The 23,603-nt window shown below is 38.9% G+C and overlaps 5 protein-coding genes across 8 annotated transcripts; 2 read left to right on the top strand and 3 right to left on the bottom strand.

Annotated features, from left to right (window-relative positions):
* Positions 1–416: 416 nt before the first annotated feature.
* Positions 417–3,018, bottom strand: LOC110858581 (esterase E4-like). Its single transcript, XM_022107398.2, has 7 exons — positions 2,793–3,018; positions 2,590–2,727; positions 2,019–2,508; positions 1,725–1,949; positions 1,336–1,650; positions 953–1,097; positions 417–886 (listed from the first exon to the last, which is right to left on the bottom strand). The coding sequence occupies exons 1-7, from the start codon at positions 2,985–2,987 to the stop codon at positions 700–702; spliced, it is 1,695 nt and encodes a 564-aa protein (XP_021963090.1). The 5' UTR covers positions 2,988–3,018; the 3' UTR covers positions 417–699.
* A 543-nt stretch (positions 3,019–3,561) lies between these two features.
* Positions 3,562–4,780, bottom strand: LOC110858624. Its single transcript, XM_022107449.2, has 4 exons — positions 4,505–4,780; positions 4,326–4,440; positions 4,188–4,270; positions 3,562–4,087 (listed from the first exon to the last, which is right to left on the bottom strand). The coding sequence occupies exons 1-4, from the start codon at positions 4,766–4,768 to the stop codon at positions 4,073–4,075; spliced, it is 477 nt and encodes a 158-aa protein (XP_021963141.1). The 5' UTR covers positions 4,769–4,780; the 3' UTR covers positions 3,562–4,072.
* Positions 4,781–9,379: 4,599 nt separating this feature from the next.
* Positions 9,380–12,509, top strand: LOC110858580 (prostaglandin reductase 1-like). Its single transcript, XM_035858767.1, is given in 9 exon segments — positions 9,380–9,384; positions 11,048–11,115; positions 11,188–11,289; positions 11,429–11,531; positions 11,582–11,653; positions 11,655–11,724; positions 11,786–11,926; positions 12,125–12,277; positions 12,371–12,509. Coding segments are annotated over 9 exon segments (777 nt in total). The 3' UTR covers positions 12,434–12,509.
* Positions 12,510–13,220: 711 nt separating this feature from the next.
* On the bottom strand, positions 13,221–23,276 carry LOC110858400 (long-chain fatty acid transport protein 1). 4 transcript variants are annotated; one of them, XM_022107172.2, is made up of 18 exons: positions 22,872–23,276; positions 22,334–22,376; positions 22,142–22,264; positions 21,931–22,081; positions 21,734–21,859; positions 21,449–21,560; positions 21,177–21,386; positions 21,086–21,119; positions 20,836–21,016; positions 20,714–20,763; positions 17,925–17,994; positions 17,744–17,821; positions 17,651–17,666; positions 17,185–17,386; positions 17,038–17,114; positions 16,883–16,957; positions 14,027–14,266; positions 13,221–13,954 (listed from the first exon to the last, which is right to left on the bottom strand). In XM_022107172.2, the coding sequence occupies exons 3-18, from the start codon at positions 22,249–22,251 to the stop codon at positions 13,794–13,796; spliced, it is 1,893 nt and encodes a 630-aa protein (XP_021962864.1). In that variant the 5' UTR covers positions 22,252–22,264; positions 22,334–22,376; positions 22,872–23,276; the 3' UTR covers positions 13,221–13,793. The 4 variants fall into 4 exon arrangements, with proteins under 4 accessions (XP_021962864.1, XP_035714549.1, XP_035714550.1 ...); XM_035858656.1 differs by lacking the exon at positions 22,334–22,376 and having other exon boundaries at positions 22,142–22,295; XM_035858657.1 differs by lacking the exon at positions 22,334–22,376.
* LOC110858401 lies at positions 18,342–20,731 on the top strand. Its single transcript, XM_022107173.2, has 5 exons — positions 18,342–19,242; positions 19,406–19,502; positions 19,571–20,145; positions 20,210–20,363; positions 20,432–20,731. Exons 1-5 carry the CDS (start codon positions 19,072–19,074, stop codon positions 20,599–20,601), a joined length of 1,167 nt encoding a protein of 388 aa, XP_021962865.1. The 5' UTR covers positions 18,342–19,071; the 3' UTR covers positions 20,602–20,731.
* Positions 23,277–23,603: the final 327 nt, after the last annotated feature.

Raw genomic sequence — 23,603 nt, 5'->3', positions numbered from 1 at the left:
ATGAATCCTAAAATGTAATAATCAGAGAGCGGATATGTATTTATTTACAATTTTTTCATCTCATGACGACCGGCGGTCAAAATTTTGCCGGTGTGGTCTCAAAATTTTATACATCACAAAAAAAATTTCACATTGTCACATATTTCTAGGTTTTCAAATGTATTTATAAATATTTCCGCTATTAATTGAGAAATTCACAAATCTTTTAGATATTTTTTTAAATACATGTATTTTGTAAATATTATAAACTTTGTTTCTAAAAAAATTCGACTACAAAAAATCCAGAGCATTATATTCAGAAATACAAATTTTGCGAAAATTTTATATTTTAATGTTGTTTCGTACATACATATTGCGTAAATATTTTGGCATTTTTGACGCAAATATTACATATATACATATTTCACAGATTTTTAGTAAATACATATCCGCCCTCTGGTAATAATGTAAAAATTGTAGTGACACCTCAAAACCTGACACGTGCTAAATGTTCACTCCGCACTTGTAAAGATTACTTTTTGAATGCAACTTAATCCTAAATTTTTATTCATCGAATTTGTGTACACATATTGAAACAGAGTAAGAGAAATGAAAATTATGCACAATTCAAGCTAATTTTTTATGAAATCATAGAATTGTAATTATTAATTAATCCCATTACAGCTATTCAATTCAAGTAGTATCAATTCAGCCAGTTTCTTAGACAGAGTTGGTCACGTCAAAGTTTTCGTAAATTGCGTCCCAAAATTCCATTCGCTTTTGGAAAGCTTCCGTATCTCGTACAATTTTGGGAGTGACATCCACCTCGTAAATTTTGTTGGGTTGGTTTCCATCAAAATGGAACTGCTCCCACTCCTCCCCTTCTCCCCAAGGTGCGCTGGGTTTCCTGGTAAAAAAATTGTTAAAATGTACATCGGAAATTATGAACACAGGAGTAAAATAATTTTCTCACCCAGTTTCAAAAAACGAAGTCCACATTCGAACCATGCCTCTGGACAAGATGTACTCGACTGGTGGCGAGTCTTCCGTCGTTACCGGAACCATGAACGAGTTGGACATGTTGAACAAGTATTGGAGATCGTCCCAATGGCCTGGACCTACGCACACAAATATTTATTAACGTAGCACTCGAGGACTTATTACCAAAATAAACACATTTTTAATCATAAGTAATTAATCAGTTTTAATTAAATTTGTCGTTCAGAATTTTAAAATAAATTCCCAGCGACGAGAAATGATTACAAATGTGTGGGTTTTGACGATTTTGATGATCAGTCTCGAGTCGTATATTAATTTATTAATGGGAAAGTGTTAAACGTGGCCCTTTTCACTGACCCTTGGGAATATTTTGATATCCAATCATGTCCACTGCCCGATTCGGGGTTTCGGTGTGGTTGAATCGGTACACGTACATTGGGACAACGCCATCCCAACTTTTAGCAATAAATCGCAAAAAGTGTTCGTACTGCTTGTCGGTAAACATGTCAATGAAGCTTTCGCCGGAAAGGGTTCCATCCTTGGAGTAAAAGTCAAAAATTTGTTTCGCCATGCCAGCAGGATCTTTGGCGTCCGAAAAATCCAGGATTTGAGGCCCATCTTCAATCCAGTTTTTAATCGTTTTCTTATAAAGGGCCGTATCGTTGAGGAAGGCTAAAAGAATAAATTTTTTGTATTTTAATCAGCATTTGGTTTATTTTATTAATTGTGTGAGACTAGATTTTTACTGGCACTGGCAGGGTCCAGCCCATCCATCGCGATGGTGCCCATAATTAATGGCACGTTGTTCGGGACCTTCCCACTCTTGATAATTTCGAACGGATTTTTCGGCAGAAGTCCGCCCTTCCCATCGACTGATGGGCCAAAAATCGCGATCTGCTGCATCGCTTTGAAATCGGACATGTCTGCAGTTGGAACTTTCATTTTCTTGAGAAGCTCAAGTGGTTCCATTTCTGAAAATTTTCGTCCACTCTTAATATGCAAATAACTATGAAACTGCATAATTTTTTAGGAAATCTCACTCTTCAAGCATTTCACAAACTCGTCCGATTTCTCACTGTTTGGACACCCAACCTGTTCACCCATCTTTTTGGCCTGGACTGCCGGATCTTTGACGAATGAGCAGGAATTAATCGTGCTGCTCATGACGACTGCGCGATGAAAAAGGCCTTTGTCCTCGGGGTTGATGAGATGGAGAAGCGCATCCACGCCCCCAGAGTCTGCCCCCATCAACGTCACCCTCTCCCAGTCTCCCGAAAACTGGTGAATATTCTTCCTCACCCAGTTCAAGGCGAGGCTCTGATCCCGCAGACCCACGTTTCCGGGAGCATTTGCGTCTCCCGTGTTCAAGTAGCCGAACGGGCCGAGGCGACTGTTGGGCGTGACGAGGACGACGTCTTGGTCCATCACGTAGTGCGGATTGTATTGTTGTGCAGAGCCGAAAAAGTGGCCCCCTAAATGAAGAAGGACCACGACTGGGTAAAGTTTAGTTTGATGACCGGATTTGGGTAGCTGGTATGAATCAACATTTTATTTACAATTTATTACAGTATTTTCAAATTATTTATAAATTTCCAGAAATTTTATAAACACCTTTGGAGTAAAAACGTTCAAATTCAGACACTCTTCTTCCCCAGTGAATTCTCCGTTTAAGCAATCAAACTGGGCGCAGACTGGGCCAAACGCGGTAGCATTGAAGACATTTGACCACTTGTCGGCAGGGACGGATGGCTGCATAATTAGTCAAATTGATGCATATTTAATTTAAATACTCGAAAGGAGTTTACTTTTCGCACCTGAAATCTTTCAACGACTTTTCCGAATGGAATTCCCTTAAATTGATAGAACACTCGACCACCTCTCGCATTCTCCGTGGAACCCTGAACTAATCCGTCTCCTAATTCGAGCAAGGGTTCCTCAGCCAAAGTTGGAGTGACCGCTGCACCCACAACGAAAAGTAGAAGACAGGCCAAAAATGTACGAAAACTCATTTCTCTAGTTTTTTAAGAGTTTTTATCCGACTCAATCTAAAGTCAGGTACGGACTGGGACCCGGCATCAGGTTTCATTCCTTTATATATCGCTTACATTTTGATTTGCAGCACATCATCCTAGCAGCATTATCAGCGGAATGGGACTGAAAAAAGAATGAGAAGAACGCAAAAGGAAAGTTTGGCATGTCAATAGTGTGCAGTTTTTTGCCGGTGATGCATGATGCTATTGACCAAGGTTAATGGGAGTAATCGTGGATGCAACGTTCCTACATTTACTCAGGCCCGTAGCGACGTTTCGTCCGGCCTGGAGAGTTTAGCCGTGGTACGGCCTAATATGCCCCACAAAAAACTTCGAAACTCCGATTTTATATAGTGTATTCTATTTGCCGCAAATACGCATCAGCCAAGTGTGAGAATTAAGCATCAGCCATTCACAGGGCTTTGTGGGGAAAGTGGTTACCCGGTAGTGATCAGAACGAAAGGTTGCCGGTTCGATTCCGGCCAGCTCGCAACTTTTTTCTCATTCTTGGTTCAATTGGCTTTTCAAAAATTCAGTGAGTTTCCTTCTCATCTTCCTCACTTAATTCACTCATTACCGCAATTTTCAAATCAATAATTTTACTTTATTCAACCATTAATGGACACGTAATATTTTATTTCTTAATCAGTCTCCAGATTATCGTCGCTAAACCTTTACGTATAAAATTCAATGTCACATTCCATAAATAATTCAATAGTTTAAACTTGAAAATAAATTAATTGCACGTTTCAAAGTTTTTTTCCTTCTTTGGAATATAAAAAAGTGGTTTTACAGCTGAATGGTTTCGTTTTGTCGTTTGAAACGGATCAATTTTTATGTTTTATGAATTATCCTAAAAAATCTTGCCATTGGTCAGAAGTTCAAATAAATACACATCGCAAAATAATGAAAATAATTAATCCTGCAAAGCATTAATTTAATTATTTAATACAACAAAGGATTTCTCAATTAAAATAGTTCAGTATCAATCATGAATTTATTGGCCAGAAACAAAGTGATTAAATTGTGCGTTCCCATTTATTTCGACGTATTTCGTTATCACATTAACATTTTGAAGTCTGCAAAAATGCAAATTTAAATTACTGAAAGTAATCCTGCTATTTAATTTCGCATGCACATATTTACATCCGTACTCAATAACACAAAATTATTTCTTACCTCAACCTTCTTATCCAATAATCCTTTCACAAAACAAATCTGAAATTTTGCTGCTTTTATGCACACATTGTCGTTAGTATTGTCTGCAAAAAATGAATCGATAAGTCTCAATGATAACCACATTCCATTATTTCTTACCCCCCTCATCCGCACATGCAGTCATAACACTCTCAATCACTTTATCAATTTTTTCAATCGAAAATTTCAGTAATTTTATAAATTCCTGACGATTTAGTTTTTTATCTGATGTTATCTGCAAACAATTAATACCATAAAAGTTAATTTCTTATTAATCACCACATTAAGCAACAACTCACCAATTTCAACTCGTCCCCAACACATTTAGCGAAACATTTGTCATCAAACTTTGTCGCTTCAAAATCAATGAAAAACTTATTCAGATCGGATTCACTTTTTATTTCGGGAAATGTAAATTTTGTAGAATTTAGACAAGATTTTATTGCCGATGCGATTTGAGGTGTATTCGGCAGAACGGCACCATTTGCTGGGTCGCATTTTGCAGGGGGTGCGGCTTGGCTGGTTGCCAAAACCATGAAAAATACTATTTTATCCAAAATCATGATTACGAGGACTGGAATGATGTAATATTTTTTGTACTCGTTAAGTTTTATTATAAATATTTGCAATGTAACGTCCGTTAATTATTTTAAATTCGACTTCTTGCACATGATCATATCGGCAATTGGAATATGTTGGAATGAAATAAGTGCAATTGCTGTCTCACGGTAATTAACTTATTAAATTTAAACTTTATTTCTAATAAAACATTTATGTATGATTTTTGTCCATTCATAAAAATGACAAAATACTTTTTGTTAACCTTGATGTCCATGCACCTTCTAAATTACTCGTGAAAAATCAATTAGATGTAGTTAGATGTAAGTCAAATGTTAGATGTAAGTTAGATGCAAGTGTAATTAGATGTAGTATGTCAGTTAGATCTAAACCCCAAAATTTGTGGGGGTTAGGTTAGGTTACAAGACTCCCAACATTTGTGGGGGTTTGCACGACCCCTTGATCGTTGCCACCAGTGCCGATTTTTCCTTTTGTGTCCACACTAATACCTTCATTCGTGCAAAATTTCAAGCCTATCGGACAGTGGGTGCAAGTTTAGTCGGCTGAATAACTTGATAAAAAGTCAAATCTGAGATAATCTTTAATCTTGTACCAGGGTCATGAAACTAATCCAAACGGCTAGCGCCGATTTTTCCTGTTGTTCCCACATTAATAGGTCCCTCGATTTAGTCAAACTTAAAATTAACCTCTGCACGAAATACTTCATGCACAACACAAGCCTATGTCTATTCACATGCATGCAATTTACACTACCCCCGGAAGTTTCTCAATTCATTAACTAATAGGAGCTGTTTAAGTTACTGGTTATGAGCACAAATATTTTCTCCTCTTGAGAAAGTACGAGCAAAATAAGTGAAGAAACTTCCGATCCATTGATAAGGGAAAGTTTTGGGAGAAGAAGAGAGCTTGTTTGTGAGAGTTTCTTGGAGTGGAAATAGTTGTCTGGAAATGGATGCGGAAGTAGAATGGTAATATTTATTACGTGTGTGCCTGAACCCCATAAAGAATGGATCCTCCTCACTCCATGAATGTGACTTCATATATCCGACCTAAAAAGTACATTACTTTTAATGATTTATTTTTTTCAGAGATGTCATGGATCCAAAATGCATTATTTTACTTTTCCCATTCATCCGTACTCCTCTGCTCACTTTGGTCACTTCATACGTTGTTAAGAAAGTGGTGCTTTGATAATGTTCAGCTACATTGCAGATCAACATATCTTTTTGCATGGGTGAGAATGGTGTCAAAAATCAGTGTTCGCTGTGGGTTTAAACAGCCGTCAAAAACCGTTTTGGATACGATTTAAGGAATTGGAATTGGAAGGATTTGGAATTTTTGGCGTCGAAAATGTCCAAAAGTATCCCAAATAAAAAATTGGACAAAATGTTACAAGCTTATTATTGCATCTTTCGATAATCTGCTGACTCATCTGTAATCTCCAATTAATTCTGGGCATTTTGGTGTGTAATACCGGAATGGTTTTGAAATATTTTAATACCTTATAAGGGACCTTATAGGGGAGCCTTATAAGGGAGCAAGTTTTAAAAGAGTTTCCAAATTTCGTGTATTGCAAACCAAAATGCTCGAAATAAATCGGAGATTACGCATCTGTGCATAGATTTGCAAAAAAGTCGAAAATAAAGAACTTGCAAGATTTAACCCCATTTTCTAATGTTGGACATTTGTCGGACGCCCAAAATTAATTTGGACACTTTTGGACTGGACGGACGCCCAAAACGAAAACGAAACACTGCCAAAAATGTCACCATTTTTTACCACATTCATCTCAATATTCTTATATTTATTACATTTCCATACTCGGAGAAGTTTTTTCAGCTATCTACAACAAATTCTCAACATTTCTCAAAATTTTACAGGTTACAGAGGAAGAGCACACCTTTCCTTCAAGCCTTGGTGATTTGTGGGCCGTATATATTCGTGGGAATCCAGCATCTAAAGATCCCTTTTACTCCACTTGACTTGACTTGAGGTCTAGGAAGGAATAGATGTGGAATGAAACACAAAAGACCATCAACATTTTCCGGAACGGTGGTCCTCCGTCTGCCTGCTAAGGTCCAGAATTCAGACAAAAGTGGAGGAATTTCAGCCTGGGAACGAACAAGAAGGAGACGAGACGAGAGAAAACATTTCCTTTGATCCCATTCCCATCAGCGACACTCCCACATCAAACCCACTTTTCACCACTGCAGCAACATTCATTCAATACAAACAGGGAGTGACAGGCAACAAGGAGTGAAAAGTGCCCATTGTTCCGGCCAGAATATATATAAACTAAAGTAAAAAGTAAGTAAGGTTGTTATGCCGGCGAGGAGGGCGTAGGTTACATAAGGCAATGTTCTTGTCAGTCCGTCCTGGTCATGGATGAGTGGTAGTGGTCGTCGTCGTAGCCTGTCGTCTACCAATATTCAAAAGTCAGGATTGCATAATACAACAATACAAAAAAAAGTTGATTACCTTTAAGCACTCTTAATTAGCTCGTAGCTTTATAACTTTTCGTAAATGATGACTTTTTAGACTCAATACTAAATACTACCCATTATTAGAGATTCATACCTATAATCCATATTTACGGTATGCATATATTGCATACAGCCACCTATACCCCGTCCTCAAAACTTTGTTATCCATGTGATCCATTCCTTTTATTAACTTTAACAACAACTTTGTCAACAACATTTTCATATCATCTTCTCTCCAAACATCTCTTCTGGAAAGTACATCCGTGCATCCACCTCATGTCACACACCATTATTACCTTTCTCATCTCATTTGCTGGAGGATGCCAACTCAATGCTCGATACGAAAATAAACACAATTTTGAAGAAAGCATACAGTTTTGGTGGTACGTATGTACGTGGATATTTTCACTGCTGAACATGTAATAATACTTTCCATCCATGAAATCAGTCATACGTAAAAGGATGGTTATTACGCGAGGCTAAAGTCGTGCGGAATAGGGCAGACAGACAGGAGGCTTATACATAAGTTTGACCAAAAACTTTGCAACTTTTGACGGCACGACGGCAGCAATAGTTGGGCTTTGCATGTTCATAACATATGCATCATCATCTCTTGTCAACTTTCCAATTTCATTCTGCAAGAGATGAGCCAGTGTGTGAGTGAACGGCGCAACTTTCTCCAGTAATGAGCTTTCTCATGCTAATGTTCCCTGTCATCAAATCAAGTGTAAAAGTTTGGATTTGCTAAAGTCATACGTAATCTACACACACTAATAGATTTCTGACGGGATGCGCTCACCCCCAACAAAGCCAAATCGGTTCTTATGAAAATTCTGGCCCATATGAAAGGATTTTATTCTCATGGAATTTCTCATGTTTCCATTTATGAAAAACACAATCAAAATTTTTAACTTTACTTGGCCAAGTAAATATTTTCTGTCGTAATTTCAATACTTATTTTCGAATTTTGATTTCGAATTAACTATTCAGGTGGGTGGTAGTATGTTTGTACGTACATATTAATCGCAAAACTATTCATATTTGTGCAACTTCTAGTTTTCCTGGGTCCAGCGACCTTGATTGATGCATACTTTTATATATTTTACTTATACATGCTTTTGATCATATATTCTCGTAGCTTCTCTCATGAATGCATGATGTAATTTACGATGAATGGATGCGCAACAACAATTTGTCGTTGATATATTTATGTAACGGAATATGTAAGTGAATATATCCCTGTGTTTTGTGATGACGATAGTTGTGCCTGGCCGATATGTATGCATGCATGCAACATAATTTATGTTGTATAAATATATGGACCTCAAATACATATATATATTTACATAGACATTAGAACTGGTGCTACGCTATCGTGACGCTAATATGACGCCAATGTTTTGTATAAACCTTGTTTTTAAATTATGATTATGAAATTATCTCTATTTTGTTATCCTAAAATATATGTACATATAATTTTACTTCTGCTCTTTATGACCAAGTCACAATTATAAATTATATTATCACTCAAATTCTCATACATGTGACAAACATTTGTGTAAAACCTTTATGTGTTAGCCGTCAAGCGTAACAAGATTTTTGTAAATCAAGTTTGATGTGAATAAATAAATAAATCAATCAATATATAATTGTGGTACTGGCAAACTTCAGGAGGCAGTCGGATAAATAACTTTGGTCAAATATATGCATAAATATACAATTTCTTCGGCATGAATTCCAAAAATGGACGGTTGTTTCGGAACCTCAAGGACTTCTTAAGCTCAGTGATTTTAAAATTATGGAAGAACCCATTCCTGAACTTCAGGATGAAGGTGATTACAAATTTTTTACAACAATGTTTTTTACCAAAACATGTAATTTCCATATATAAAACTAGCGTATAAGCCCGTCTCCCGCCGGGCGCGAGTTGATTTTATTTTCAAAATTCCACAAACGAAATCTTTTGTAGATATTTATTAACTGAAACTATTTGATGCCAACGGAAGTGAAAGAAATTTGTCCGTTGCGCAAGCAGCATATCGGCAATCGTCGCTATGAATAGTCATATCGTCGATATGATAGTGGGCCGCGGCCGTGTACTACTCATTAACTATGAGGTGAGATCAAGGGGCCTGTCTTTAGTTTAGATTGGAGAGAAATAGTTGTTCTGAACTGGAGCGACGGTGGCGCACATACCCATCTGTGTATTAAATTGCTCGAGACAACAACCCGTGGCCCTGGTGTGCAATACACCAGTGTATTATTTAGTTGGGTTGAGGACCACGACGGGCGCTCATAAGGTGGCTACTATCGCTCGTCCAGTACGTCTTCTAGATATAGTAGTATAATTCTGTGGGTGAGATTGGGCTGGGGCGAGCCGCCCCGGCCCGAGCCGGGCCGTGTACTACTCATTAACTATGAGATGAGATTGGGCTGGGCTGAGGAGGGCCGGGCCGTGTACTCTCACTACTTAATTACCCCCAGATAACCCACCACCCCTAGATAACCATCTTGCCTAAATAACCACCACCCCCAGAAAACCTCCACCCCCAGAAAACCACCACGCCTAAATAACCACCACCCCCGGATAAATAACCACAGAGAGTACCACACGTTCTGTAATTTAATTTAAAATTAATTTTGGACATATTTTGCAATAAAACCTCACTAATGTTAGTAAGCTTTCCCGCCATAATGAAAATTGAAGCTTTAACGATCCTAGCTAGTCAATTTCTATTTATCGGGAATTATCAGGCCCATTTTGCTGCGATTCCATGTCAAAAACTTGGATTTTGGACATTGGCCCGCCTGGCCACCTGAAATCTTGTACCACCAATGCTCAGACGTTATGGGATTTGATCCCGGTGGCTCGTCCCGGCTGAGGGCGACTCGCCCACCAAGACCACCAATGCTCATCCGTAATGGGGTTTAGTCCCGTGGCTCGTCGCGGCTGAGGGCGACCCGCCTGGCCACCTGAAGTCTTGTACCACCAATGATAGTGGAATTTGACACCTTGACCCTAACACCATCAGATTACCTACCACAGATAACCACCACCCACAGACAACCACCCACCCCCAGATAACCACCCACCCACAGATAACCACCCACCCACAGATAACCACCCACCCCCAGATAACCACCCACCCCCAGATAACCACCACCCGCAGATAACCACGCACCCTCAGATAACCACCACCCGCAGATAACCACGCACCCTCAGATAACCACCTTCCCCACACAACCACCCACCCCCAGATAACCACCATCCCTAGATAACCACCCACCCTCAGATAACCACTACCCCCACATAAATAAGCCACAAAGAGTACCGCAGGTTCTGGCATTTAATTTTTTGAATTTAATTTATTTTGAATTTTCGCGCCATTTGAAACTTGGCTTTCTTTACTTTCACTTCCGTTACAGAACATTTACTTTCACTTTCGTTGCCAACAGACATTTCCAGCTTATAATGTAGATTGTAATTTCCATTTTGAGTTTGGTTGTATGAAATTATAATTTTATTTTCGCCCTTGCATGAAATTGTATATATTCTCGATCAAATATTTTAGAAATCTTGTGTCAGGCTGAATGGCTCATGGTGGATCCTTATATGCGAGGAAGAATGGACAGTTCGGGCGAAGCTGCAATAGTTGGGGAGCAGATTGCAATTAAGAAATAAGTATTTTGAAAATAATCATCGTTTATTCACTTAATTAAATAAATTAATACTCGAAACTTTAAAATTTCTATTTAATAATTATCGTTATTGGCTAACAGAGTGATCAAGAGTAAATTCCCCGATTTCCCTGAAAGAACGGTTGTTCTAGGGTATTTTGGATGGAGAGGTACTTTTAAATATGTACATACATTTCTATGAATAAATTGAATGTCGTCCTACAATTTAAAATATTCCACAGATTTAACGGTGTACAAAGTTCCTCCAAAAGAGAAACAAGGATATGGGTCAATTTATAATGACTTGAAGGGTCTCCCAGTATCGTATGCTTTGGGATCATGCGGTATGCCAGGGTGCATATTATGCATACATACATTTCTTTAAAACGATAATGCGAAAATGCTATTAGCATTTGTAGCTGCTGCTGCTGTTCTTAATATGAGCAGCGTCCTTGACATTTTTTCAGAAATACTGCACACTCTGACTCATCCGACTTTGTGACCCAAAACCAGGAGAAACCGTCGTGGTGTCGGCGGCAGCTGGAGCAGTTGGCAGTGTTGTGGGGCAGATATCAAAAATCAAAGGTACGAGTTTTACGACTCCAGAAACTGAATGTGTGATATAAAATATAAATTTTGTACCATTATCGGTTATGCGGGCAGTGACGATAAAGTCGAATGGCTAAAAGAACTCGGGTTTGACCATGCAGAAGAAAGCGGAGGTGGATGAAACCTTGAAACAATACGCTCCAAAAGAGATTGCCTGCTATTTTGACAATGTAGGAATTTTATACTAATTTCGGTATTCTTAAAAACTTGATAACTTCATATCATAACTAGGTCGGTGGGGAGTTTGCCTAAAATGTCGTGAAAAACATGAACTCGAACGGCCGAATTGCTTTGTGCGGTGCAATTGAGACTTACAACCGAGATTCCAGCCAGCTTCCAAGGAGTATGTACACATTTATTATTACATACCTATTCAAATTCTGAGGCCCCATGATTAACAATGGCAGCGGAAGTTGGGGGGGGGAACATATGGGGACATTACCATTTGGGATAGCAGAAGGAGGGACTTATCAACATGGACAAGATATGATTTTACTGACTTTCTCAGAGAACAATGTCCCCCTGCTTCCACTGCCAATGGTGATTACTTATGTATTATCACCCAGATGAAGTCTTACACTTATTTTGAAATTCGTTTTTTACAGTCCCTTTCGATTATGTAACCACGATCTACAAGCAATAAAAGTGGAAGGGTTTATGGTCGTTCGATGGTGGCAGGAATGGTTTGAAGGTGTGATTCAGTTGCGTGATTGGATTCTTGAGGTACATAAAATTAATATTAAATCAAGGATGCCTACATATTTCGCTTGCTATTCATAGATCCATTAATTTTTGAAAATATTTGCCCAAGGAAAGATCAAGGTTCAAGAAATGAGAGTGCATGGAAGGATTCGATCAAATCCCGCTTGCATTTATTAATCTCCTTCAGGGTAAAAACACTGGGAAAATGATTGTAAAAGCTTGATTTGTTGACTCTGGGTTATTAATTTCCATGTGTAAATAATATTCTTAAATTAAACAAAAATCCAGCCAAAAGTGCTGATCCACAAAATGAGTACTTTATTTGTTGGGAAGTTTATTTGTTTTACATTAAGCTTTGCACCTAGAAATCAAGATAAAAAGGAGGAATGCACATCTTCACAGGCATTTCCGGTGGGCTAGAAAAGTGGCCCAGATACGAGATGTATGAACAATTTATCAATTTCCCCGTCAATCCGACTTTCTACTCTTGTGCCCTTTCCAATAAGCATCCTCGCGTGTATAAAGAGATACGATTTATCCATCAATTGTATTCTGAGACAGTTTGGTCTGTGTTAAGCCGACGCTGCTCATCCTCCTCCTCCTCGAAATGAAATTACATTGCGTTTAGTCACCATCTGATCGAATTTTCTGCAGAATTATCGAGAAGCAGTCACTTGCAGCTGGTGCATTACGGAGAAAAGACATTTCCTTCCAAAGACGACGGTGGGTCCAGGCAGGGATTAAGTGCCTTTCTTCTTACTTACTTTATACCCCTTTGTGTCAGGAATGAATAGAATTACTCAAATGTCTGCATATTCTACGACTGGATTTGAATAAATGGATCGCCACTAGGCTCTCTCCAGTCCATAATTCATGCACAAAATCAATTATCCTCAAGGCCCCACCAATCCCTTCAGTATTATCTATTATACTGTCAAATAATGTAATCTGTATGTACTCGGGGTTAAGTCAGATAAGGAATTTTATTGATTTTTGTGCTTATTTTAATACAAACGCCAACAAAATGTCAAGTACCTTCTTATCTTAACGTACGGCTCAATGACTCATCACCAAAATCAACACATTTCTAATCAATTCTCGGCTCTGGGAATTCATTTTAAGATTCTGAACGACAACCAGTAAGTTTATTAATAGAATGACCATGAGTTTTTAAGCCAGTTGCGATGAACTCCAATTTTTCTGATGGCTTCTTAAACTCGAGATCTCCTTTTTCAAAAACTACCAAAATCTCGAGTGTATATTTTTTTTAATTGGGAACGACCTACTCTACAAACTTGCATGCCCTGATTTTGACGATGAGCCATCGAGCCCTACACTAATAAAATATACACATGAAAACTAAAATAATGAAAAGACTAGAGATATTTCCTGAAAGTCTGATGGAGAACAGGTTCAAAAATAAAATTCACCTACTTTACGGTTCAACTACTTCGGGCGGAGAAAGTCTCATTTCCTTCCAGAAAAGCTTACCCTAAGCTCAGCAAGTAAAGCCAGGAGGAGGATAGGAGACAGTGAGCTAAAATCTCATTTTGCCAGAGATCACATCTTGGTATAAAGCTTCATCCAGTGGAACGTATTTTTTATAATGTGCTTCTTTATAAAAGAATATGGCATCTTTAATTTTCCCGATATCAAAACCCGCCTTCTGCAAATCCACCTTTTGCAACTTGAATGTTCCTATTCAGCAAAGCATGGAGGAAAAATTGGTGTTAATTGATCCAAAATTATGAAGATGGATATTCTGCTTGCCTGTCATATTCATCTCGCTGTTGAGAACACGGAGGAAGAGCGGTCTCGCGTAGGAAGGAAGGGAGCGACGAACTTCATCGCCCAAAGCGTCGAAATCCAGGGTTCCTTCAGGGTCTGCAACTGCTGCCATGCCGCAGCGTCCCTCAACCCCAGGAATCTGTACGCCATAAACTACACACGCCTTCATCCCTGCTCCACGGGTGACGACTTCTTCAACTTCGGCAGTGGACACGTTTTCCCCTTTTTGTTTAAAAAGAGTTATTTTAAGGACGGATGCGTAGGTTAAATTAGGATGGGATGGAAAAGGGTTCGTTACATTAACCCATTTAAGTAAGTGACTTTTAACCAATCGTCGTAGTCAGTCTGAGAAAGTTGACTCGTACACATGTCAGAAAACCTACGCATTGACACTGATCACACAAGTTCAAAAATTTCAAATATAATTAGTGAATAGTTTTCCGATATAATAGCAATTTCGTCTCAATTTTCTCCGGACTACGTAACGGGTAACTACCACCCTGATTGGACAGAGATAAGTTTTTTTCATAGAAACTAAATAACAGGAAATACAACTCGTAGAAAAATCTAAAGTTTATATACTTTTGACATAACTTCAGACAAGTGTAAAGTGCACATTTACTAAAACAAGCCCAACCATGAGTGATACCAGTGAGAAACAGAACTGGGAAATAAATCATCGCATAGACCTCCCCGACTTGCAAGCCCTGCACAACCCAGGGTCGCCGGAGGTCACCTTGCTAGTTAACAATGTCAAATTTCCAGCCCACAAATCCATCCTGGCCTCAAGATCTTCATACTTTCAAGCCCTATTTTTCGGGGGGATGAAAGAATCGTGTGAATCTCAAGTCGTCCTGAAAGATGTCAATCACATCGCGTTCGATCATTTGCTCAAGTACATTTACACGGGGAAAGTAGATCTCCGGGTGTCAAGAGAGGAAACGGCGTTTGATTTGTTGGGGTAACTGAGACGATTTATTCACACAACTTTTCATTCCATTTTGTTTGTTGACGTAATACAACGTCATATTTTATCTTGTTTTCCTTTCTTTTACATCCACCCACAGACTGTGTGATCAATGGGGATTTCAGGAGCTGGGAGATGGAATATGTGACATCCTCGCAGCAAATCTTCAACTGTCCAACATCTTCCCAATACTTGAAAAGGGGATAAATCTTGCCCTGAGTCGCCTCATTTCCGCATGTGGACGTTTTTGTGACGAGAGACCCGACGAGATTTTGGAGCATCCTTTATTCCCCCAAATCTCTCGAGAAGCCTTGACCACCCTGGTTTCAAGAAGTTCATTTTTCACCCAGGAGGAAAAAATATACGAAGGCGTGACAAAATGGGTGGCCAAGAATGACGATGATTCCGTACTCTCATGCGTTCGCCTTTCTCTTTTGAGTCCCGAGTATTTGAACAATGTCGTGAAATGCTCGGGTTTCTTCCCTCTAAAAGAAATCTCCGACGCCATTGAAGAAAGTAAAGGGGTACAGGCGATCAGGAAGTGGGAATATCGCGGCTACCTTCCCACCCCGAGCCCTAACAGTATTATTCCAATCGATATCACGGGAGGTACAGTATTTAAATTAAGACATAACTTCTTATCCAACCTATTTTCCAAGTATTTATAAAATTACCTTTATAATTAAATACAGCAAAGTCTGACCTGTACCATTTTGGATCTCGTGATCTCACAAACATCGACCTATCCGACACCGCCGTGGTGTTTATCACCCTACCAAAACCCACCATGCTCAACACCATCCGATTTTACTACGTCGGTCGGGATTTTCACACATACTCCTATTTTATCGAAACCTGTCCCAACAAAAATCAGCCCGTGTGGGAACCTGTCGTCGACTACACGAAGTATCACTGCCAATGGTGGCAACTCCTCCATTTCACTCTTCGTGTGGTCCACCAAGTAAAACTCGTGGCCACGCGGAACGTTGGCACCGCCTCCAGAATGATACCCGCCCTCCAAGTCAGGCTCTATAATCTGGACCGGTCTTATAACGTGGACCCTGGAACGGGTCTCATCATCCCGACCGAGAACGTGGCACGAAAAGACATGTGCGCGAGTGTGATCAATGATGAAAATGGTCAAGGGGTGGTCTTTCCCTTGCAAAGGGGGAGTACAAGGCCCACTGACGAAAATATATGCCAAGGGTTAGCTGCTCACGTGATAAACCAGCACAACCCGCATGCATCCATCACCATACAATTAGTGCAGCCGTATCTGGTCTCATCGATGAGGTTTCTACTGTGGAATGGTCCTCCTGGGTCAAACGAAAGGCGATACAGTTATTGCGTCGAAGTTTCGGCGGACATAAAAAATTGGACGATGGTGAGTGACAAGAGGGGAGACTGGCTGGCGTCGTGGCAAGAGGTGACATTTGAGGCGCAACCAGTTGTATATATCAGGATACGGGGGACAAGAGTCAATTCTGGTGATAGAAGATTTGGAATTACTTACTTTGAATGCCCATCAACCCTGCAGGGGAATTAGCGTAGTAGAAAAGTATTCATATTATGACTATTGTACATTTTAACTCAGTTATGACGAGAATATAACAAATTATATGATTTGGCAAAGCATTAGATTTGGTGTTTGGCGGTATAATTTAATTTGCTTATGTGTACGTCATGGCCATTATACATAGCCAAAAAATCGTTGAGATGCAGCAAATTTGGAACGAAATGACCGTCGAGTTGTACCAGATCTTGAATTGCAGCGAATTTTCTGCGACTCGGCAGTCATTTCGCTCCAAATTCGCTGCGAATTCTCAACGATTTTAGCGACGTGTCCACTGAGGGGTTGCTTTCCTGTTTACCTTTCCATCTAAACGTGTCTCCCGACCTGTCCTTAAAATACCAGTATCCGTACTCATCCAGTTCTAGCAGGTCACCTGAATCGATTAAATAAATCATTGAAATAAAAACTTCGTTCATAAATCATTACATGCGTATGACGCAAACGTGGTATTACCCGTCCTAAACCACTGGTCATCTTTACTCCTTATGTTTGTAGCAATCTTTTTCTTGGTCGCTTCCTTGTCTGTGTAGCTGGAAATTTCACATCATTATTTTCGTGTGAAATTGCAAAGTCATGCAATTTATCCATTAAAAAACGGACCCATCAAACTGTCTCATCGGGTTTGAAGAAATCTGCCCCAAAAGTTCTCCAGCTTCTCCAACCTTAACATGAATTGCGAAGCCGTTTTTATCCCTCACAATTTCTCCAGTGGCATCGTCCACCTTGGCAAAAAAGTATGGAAGGAAACCCAAAGCCCAGACTGGCGTAAATCCACATGCCCCAACGTGACCCACGATGTTCACTGCAAACAAAATATTAAATAGCATACCTAATTTATTTTTAGGCTATTTACAATAGAGGTCTCCCAACGTATGCTCCCCGATTCTGACAAAATTAGTGCCAATAAATCACAAATACGATATTTGCAAAAGACACGATGCGCAGGTTTGGCAGAGACATTTGCATCCGAAGAAGAGGAAACGCTGGGAGATCTCCATTGTTAGAACCAAGGGAGTAATTATGCACACTAGCTACTTTCTGAATACAGATTAAATTTTATGCTTACTTAAATTGCAGTTTCCCTGTAAAGGCATGCAATAATTTAAATTCTCATATTCAATGAAATTATGACTAATCATAATAAAAAGTATGTACATACTTCTGTTGCCCCAAATATTTCCTTAATCTGTATGTTGTTGAATCTCTCCACAAATTTCTCCCAAATAGCTGGATTCACCTACAACAGAGTTTTATTATTTAGTAAAAACACTTAACCATACTTTCCTTAAATTACGCTATAAGTCATACTCATACACCCAAGCGAGTAAATTATTACTGACCCCGTTCCCGAAAAAGGTTTTCACTTGGTGCAATTTATCTTCCGGTCTGTCCGGTTGATTGTACAGATATCTGCGGATTTTAAACCGAATCATGAAATTTAATGATTTTTTATTGCATTCCTGCATATTATTATTTTCCTATAAGTATTTTATTTTTTGTTGCATGCATAAGATCAATATGATATTGTGCTTCCCACATTAAAACGTTCCATTGCCATTAAGTGAAACAATTCTTATTTGCACAAAGAAGCCAAGTGCGAGACAAGTGTGGTGCATTACATTACTTGTGCCACCATTTAATGTCACTTGGTCAGAAATGTGGTTTGCCTTGAATGAATAAAAGTGGCCGTGAAATTCTGCGAGTTTGTTCAGTCCTGAATACCAATAGCAATGCATGCATAGTCAGTCAGAATCAGGCAAACTGACCGTGTGCACTTGGTTTGGAAGGAACTAAGATAAAGTTCATGTTCATGTCCATCTTGATTCATTTCCTATTTTATTAAAGTGGTGGTGTTCCTTCCGTTAGTGCCAAATCCCACGTCAAGTTCTCAAGTCTGTATTTTCTGACTGGAGTAGAAAAAGAAAATGTGCTGCCAAGAATAAGATATGAATTCTGGACAAGAATTCTTTTGCCCTATCTCACAATTACTGATACACATGATAAATAAAGCGTTATTGCTCATTATTTTGCTCGTCAGTCATGTTAATTATACGGACTGGATACCTTAATTATTGGCTATATCAAAGTATATATATGAATATATATTATACAACTAACTGGAAGATCGGTATGCGTGTATGTACCTTGCGAAACCTTTGTAAATATTTCTATACCCAGTAATATGTAAGAATTTCATGGAATATTGTGCCATAAATCGGTACACCTACTTACCAATCTTGCTTATTAAATGCATGACCAGACAGAATTCTGTGCATATTTTCCTGAATTAAGTTAGAAGAATAATTGACTGGATTCATTCATTCATTCCACTTTTCAGAGAGACGGCGAAGGTTACGCCAAATCACAATGATTCAATTCTAGTCTAGTCCTCCTCCTCCTTTACCAATAGATAAGCTAGCATAACCTCGTGCATTTACTAATTCAGGTTAAAGTATTTACAATTAAGTATTCGTTGCACATTTTGAAATGGAGCAGAATACTCATGCATTTACGTTCCTATTATTCCTCGCTGCTATAAATGGTTGTGCTGGATTGACACTGTTTCCCGAGCCTGCTGGACCGTTTTACGGATTTCCTTACAGTACAAATGTCGCTCGAAGATTTCCCATTCCTTCCAGCGCTTATGGGAAATGTCAGGTGAGAAATAGGCTGGCATTTTTATCAACTATTACCATTATTACTTCATTTAATTTACTAAATATGAGAGAATTATTGTTTACTAATCCTAAATATGACTTCTGTTTAAATGGAATTTATGGTAATTATTACGGTTTACGAGAAATGTTTATTATTTTTTTAGGCCGGCAAATCATACACGATAAACTCATTTGAAGACCTCAGAAAACATGAAGCTGAACTTCAATGCATTTTCTCTGCCGGACTTACACCTTCCAAAGGTCATTATTCAAAACCATGCACATTATTCGATATTTTTTGGGTAAATTTCCAACATCAATTTTTTTAGTCCCCGAAGGACCACAGCCAGGCCGCGTCCTTTTGGCCTTAAATGCTCGCCACTTCCTCATAAATCCCATCGTTCGATTGATATGGCGAGGAAACTTTGCCTTCAAAGCGGAATGCAATTCCACTTCGGGATCAGAAGCATCCCAAATCTACGTCGGTTTCCACAATTCCTTCAACAACGTCGCCGTTCTTCCCACGATCGTGTACATCGCACCACTTCAGGCCAACTTTGCTCCTGGAGAATGTGAGGATGGGAAGCCCTCAGCAATTATGGACTTTACCCAAAATCTTAGAACTATTTGCCCTGATTATGCCGAATTCGTGAGGCGGAACAAAGACAAGTTGCCTACAAGTGTGACAAGTCTGGCCAATTTCTACCCAAACACGCAAATTCTTGACGTTTTCCGCCTAGTGGGACGACAATCTGATGGTGGGAGGATATTTCTGGGCAAGACGTATTTCAGAGATGCATTTCGAAGCGACAAACAAATTGCGACGATTGCATTTTGGTACACTTTGAGCTATGATGATCAAGTGAATCCTGATTTCGGAGTGGGAGAAAATTTGCCACCTTTGGTAATTCCGGTCTTAACTGGTGTCAAATTAAACAATACAGTTTTTGTGACCTTTTTCTCTACAGGAGTACAGTTACGACTACATGTTCCCCGGTGTGGTGGACATTGTGTTTAGATATCTTCCATTCGATAACTTCTTATCAAGACCATTCGCAACTTTGGGGAATTTGGGACGCGGTGCCAGAGTACTGCTGACAAATACTTATCACAGGATCAGAGGTCAGACTTTTGATTTCTACTCTACTTTTTCTCCTTTAATGAAAGATAAGATTACTATTTTCTCTCAGATTATATCCGTCGGCTCGGGTCAAGAAGAGCGGATCGGAGAAAATTAAGACAATACTTTCAAGACGTACGCCAAGCTAGGAGAAGTTATGTTACAACTAATACGAAAAGAGCAACCAGGAATTCTTCCTCCATAACTTTGGAAGCTAGTACTGCGAGTAATATCAAGTAGATAAACAATTTCAAGCTCGACTGAAACTGTGGATTCGAGCGATATTTCTTTTTAAAAGGATATTTTTTTCATGATTGAAGATGAAGCAGAGGAAATATGAAATAAAAAATACCTTATGATTTCTCCCAGATATTGCCCAGCCGTGGCTTTGTACTTGATACACTGTGACCACCAAACATTTTATAGTATATCCTTTCGTATAAATATATGTACGATAAAGGTGAAGATTTGAACCTGTGACCAAAACCTTGAGGCTGAAAACTTTCTCAGAATGACTTGCGGCACGCCGTGAAATATTGCCGCAGTCACGCCCAGCACACCGCCTTGAACGTGGTAGAGGGGCACCGGCGTGATCAAGATGTCCTTCCCGGATTTCAACCTCGCCCCCGTGGCTGACATCGACATGGAAAATACCCTGACAAAAAAAAATTACAAAATTTTAAAAATTCAGAAACAACTCGATTTTAGTTCATGTCAAATTTACCTTGATTGTCGCACCAAACTTGCCTTCGGCAAACCTGTACAAGTTAATTTCTTAATTGATTAGATTAATCATCCATTTGATTTCGGCCAACCTGTCGTTCCAGAAGTGTACACCAACAAAATGACATCGTCATTGTTCAACTGTTCTGCAGATACGGTTGGATGACTCAGAGTTGAATCCAATTGTTCACTTAGGTTCACAACGGGTCGACCCTTTAAGGGAATCTCTGCCGGTGTCCTGTCCTCTATGCAGTACAACTCCAGGTTTTTGAAACCACCAGAATTTATCACTTCTTGGATTGCTATATGACAAAGTTGGCCATGAAATGAAATTATCCACCACATAATAATGCATTTAATTCACCTGGAGTCATTTCACTGCCGAAAATGATGGCTGTTGAGTTTGACACATTTACACAATGTTCCAAACTTTTCAGTCGGATGTTATAGTTTAAAAGGCTCGTGACGACGCCAATCTGCATGGAGGACATAAAATAACACTATGTATCATCATAAACAGAATAACATTATGTCATTCATGACAAACAGAGTGCTTTGCTCAAGTATTTGAACAAGACTTGTCATTTAATGAGATTTGCGTTCCGTGCTAATGAAAGATGTCAACATTGTTTTGTACGAGATGACATACGCGACTAAGGCCAAGCCAGGTGAACACGTATTCGGGTCGATTCTCCATCATGAGGGCGACAGTATCCCCCTTTTTGTAGCCTAACGACTGGAAAAAATTCCCCACTTTGTACGACTCCTTCTGAACCTGCACAATAAATATCGTGAAGCGTAATTACGCAATGTTTACACAAATTGAAAACTTTATCGAAAAATTACCTGCTCATAAGTCCAAACTTCTTCCTCGAAATAGAAGCATGGCTTTCCCCTCCGTTTGATCACTTGGCCATCAAAGTAGGATGCCGTGGTTTGATTCGTGTACTTGATGTACAGCAGAAATGCATTTACATAGCCGAATATGATTGCAGCACTGTTACATACTTGGAATTAAGTACGCATTTTTTATTTGCATAAAAAAGTTTGCACTTACTAAACGTCTCGGGGTAACGTTTTTACGCAAATGTAGAGAAATCTGCGGTGTTGAAAGATTTTGAGTAGCGTATAAAACCCGACTGCCCGAAGTAATATGGTCCAAAGCATGGCGAAAGAATTTCTGCGGAAGGAAAATTCTTCCAGGAGGAGTTCTTATGTTAACAAAAAATAAGTATGTGTAGCACTTTACGTTACTTTCCCTCGTTCAGAATTCCCCGTGAAAACACCGAAAACTTTTTATCACAATTTTGGATTTGTGAAGTGATTAAAAATTCCGACTCGTATTATCAGAGGGCGGATATGTATTTACTAAAAATCTGTGAAATATGTATATATGTAATATTTGCGTCAAAAATGCCAAAATATTTACGCAATATGTATGTACGAAACAACATTAAAATATAAAATTTTCGCAAAATTTGTATTTCTGAATATAATGCTCTGGATTTTTTGTAGTCGAATTTTTTTAGAAACAAAGTTTATAATATTTACAAAATACATGTATTTAAAAAAATATCTAAAAGATTTGTGAATTTCTCAATTAATAGCGGAAATATTTATAAATACATTTGAAAACCTAGAAATATGTGACAATGTGAAATTTTTTTTGTGATGTATAAAATTTTGAGACCACACCGGCAAAATTTTGACCGCCGGTCGTCATGAGATGAAAAAATTGTAAATAAATACATATCCGCTCTCTGCATATTATACAACACTGCAAATACCTTCTAATACTTGTAGCAGCACCACGAGACTGAGGGGACGCCGTGCTGATCAATCTTACTTTATCTTTATGAATCAACCCCAGACGCTTGTAAATGCTGACTCCTTGTTATAAAACTGGCATCTCGATGATAGATTTGGAAGGCTTTAATTTCACTGGAAGTCTGCCTTGCTATGCACGAATGCTATTTCACCGGCCCATGAATTACTGTCCGTCCAGATTTAATCCTTCCGGATTTGATAACCCCAACCCCGCGATCCAAGTGGGAATGATAAACTAAAATGCCCACTCCAAGCGTACATGGAAATGTGTTGCAAAATATAGTGCTGCACTTTATCCCTCATTTACGTCACGGCCAGTACGGCTCAGAGGTGAAGTAAGTAATGCTTTGGGACAGAATAAACCAAAAACAACACTTGCACATCATGGACATAATTTAATACACTTGTTCAAAGATTATGCAAATATTTGCTTTGCTATTTATAAGTAAACACACAACTACCTAACTAACCATGCGTGATTATTGTGTACATTAAGTAAGTAGGCAAACACTTGTTCGTAATGATGTTATGGGGTTTTCGGGGCTAATATATTTACATGATCTCTGGTTTTTCGCAATCTTTCTCCGGGGACCTCGGTTTGTAGAATAATTGGGAATTTTATGAATTATTTAATGGAAACGGGGACCTTAATATTTGACGATGTCAGATATGCAATCTTAATCAAACTGCTG

Source organism: Folsomia candida, unplaced genomic scaffold (genome assembly GCF_002217175.1).
Source record: "Folsomia candida strain VU population unplaced genomic scaffold, ASM221717v1 Fcan01_Sc021, whole genome shotgun sequence".
NCBI classification, from domain to species: Eukaryota; Metazoa; Arthropoda; class Collembola; order Entomobryomorpha; family Isotomidae; genus Folsomia; species Folsomia candida.
This window is presented reverse-complemented; position numbering and strand designations above follow the sequence as displayed.

What these genes read in the sequence shown, in the direction of transcription:
- LOC110858400 (XM_022107172.2), bottom strand. Translation starts at nt 22,251, where the DNA reads ATGCTTTGGACCATATTACTTCGGGCAGTCGGGTTTTATACGCTACTC. An exon ending in AAGTTTGGACTTATGAGCAG is followed by an intron (nt 21,860 to 21,930) that starts GTAATTTTTCGA and finishes TTTATTGTGCAG; the next exon opens with GTTCAGAAGGAGTCGTACAA. An exon ending in CAGCGAGATGAATATGACAG is followed by an intron (nt 13,955 to 14,026) that starts GCAAGCAGAATA and finishes TTTGCTGAATAG; the next exon opens with GAACATTCAAGTTGCAAAAG.
- LOC110858624 (XM_022107449.2), bottom strand. Translation starts at nt 4,768, where the DNA reads ATGATTTTGGATAAAATAGTATTTTTCATGGTTTTGGCAACCAGCCAA. An exon ending in TTGGGGACGAGTTGAAATTG is followed by an intron (nt 4,441 to 4,504) that starts GTGAGTTGTTGC and finishes AATTGTTTGCAG; the next exon opens with ATAACATCAGATAAAAAACT. An exon ending in TGCATGTGCGGATGAGGGGG is followed by an intron (nt 4,271 to 4,325) that starts GTAAGAAATAAT and finishes CATTTTTTGCAG; the next exon opens with ACAATACTAACGACAATGTG.
- LOC110858401 (XM_022107173.2), top strand. Translation starts at nt 19,072, where the DNA reads ATGGAGCAGAATACTCATGCATTTACGTTCCTATTATTCCTCGCTGCT. An exon ending in GCGCTTATGGGAAATGTCAG is followed by an intron (nt 19,243 to 19,405) that starts GTGAGAAATAGG and finishes TTATTTTTTTAG; the next exon opens with GCCGGCAAATCATACACGAT. An exon ending in GAGAAAATTTGCCACCTTTG is followed by an intron (nt 20,146 to 20,209) that starts GTAATTCCGGTC and finishes TTTTCTCTACAG; the next exon opens with GAGTACAGTTACGACTACAT.
- LOC110858581 (XM_022107398.2), bottom strand. Translation starts at nt 2,987, where the DNA reads ATGAGTTTTCGTACATTTTTGGCCTGTCTTCTACTTTTCGTTGTGGGT. An exon ending in GTTTGTGAAATGCTTGAAGA is followed by an intron (nt 1,950 to 2,018) that starts GTGAGATTTCCT and finishes GAAAATTTTCAG; the next exon opens with AAATGGAACCACTTGAGCTT. An exon ending in ACTTCGTTTTTTGAAACTGG is followed by an intron (nt 887 to 952) that starts GTGAGAAAATTA and finishes TTTTTTTACCAG; the next exon opens with GAAACCCAGCGCACCTTGGG.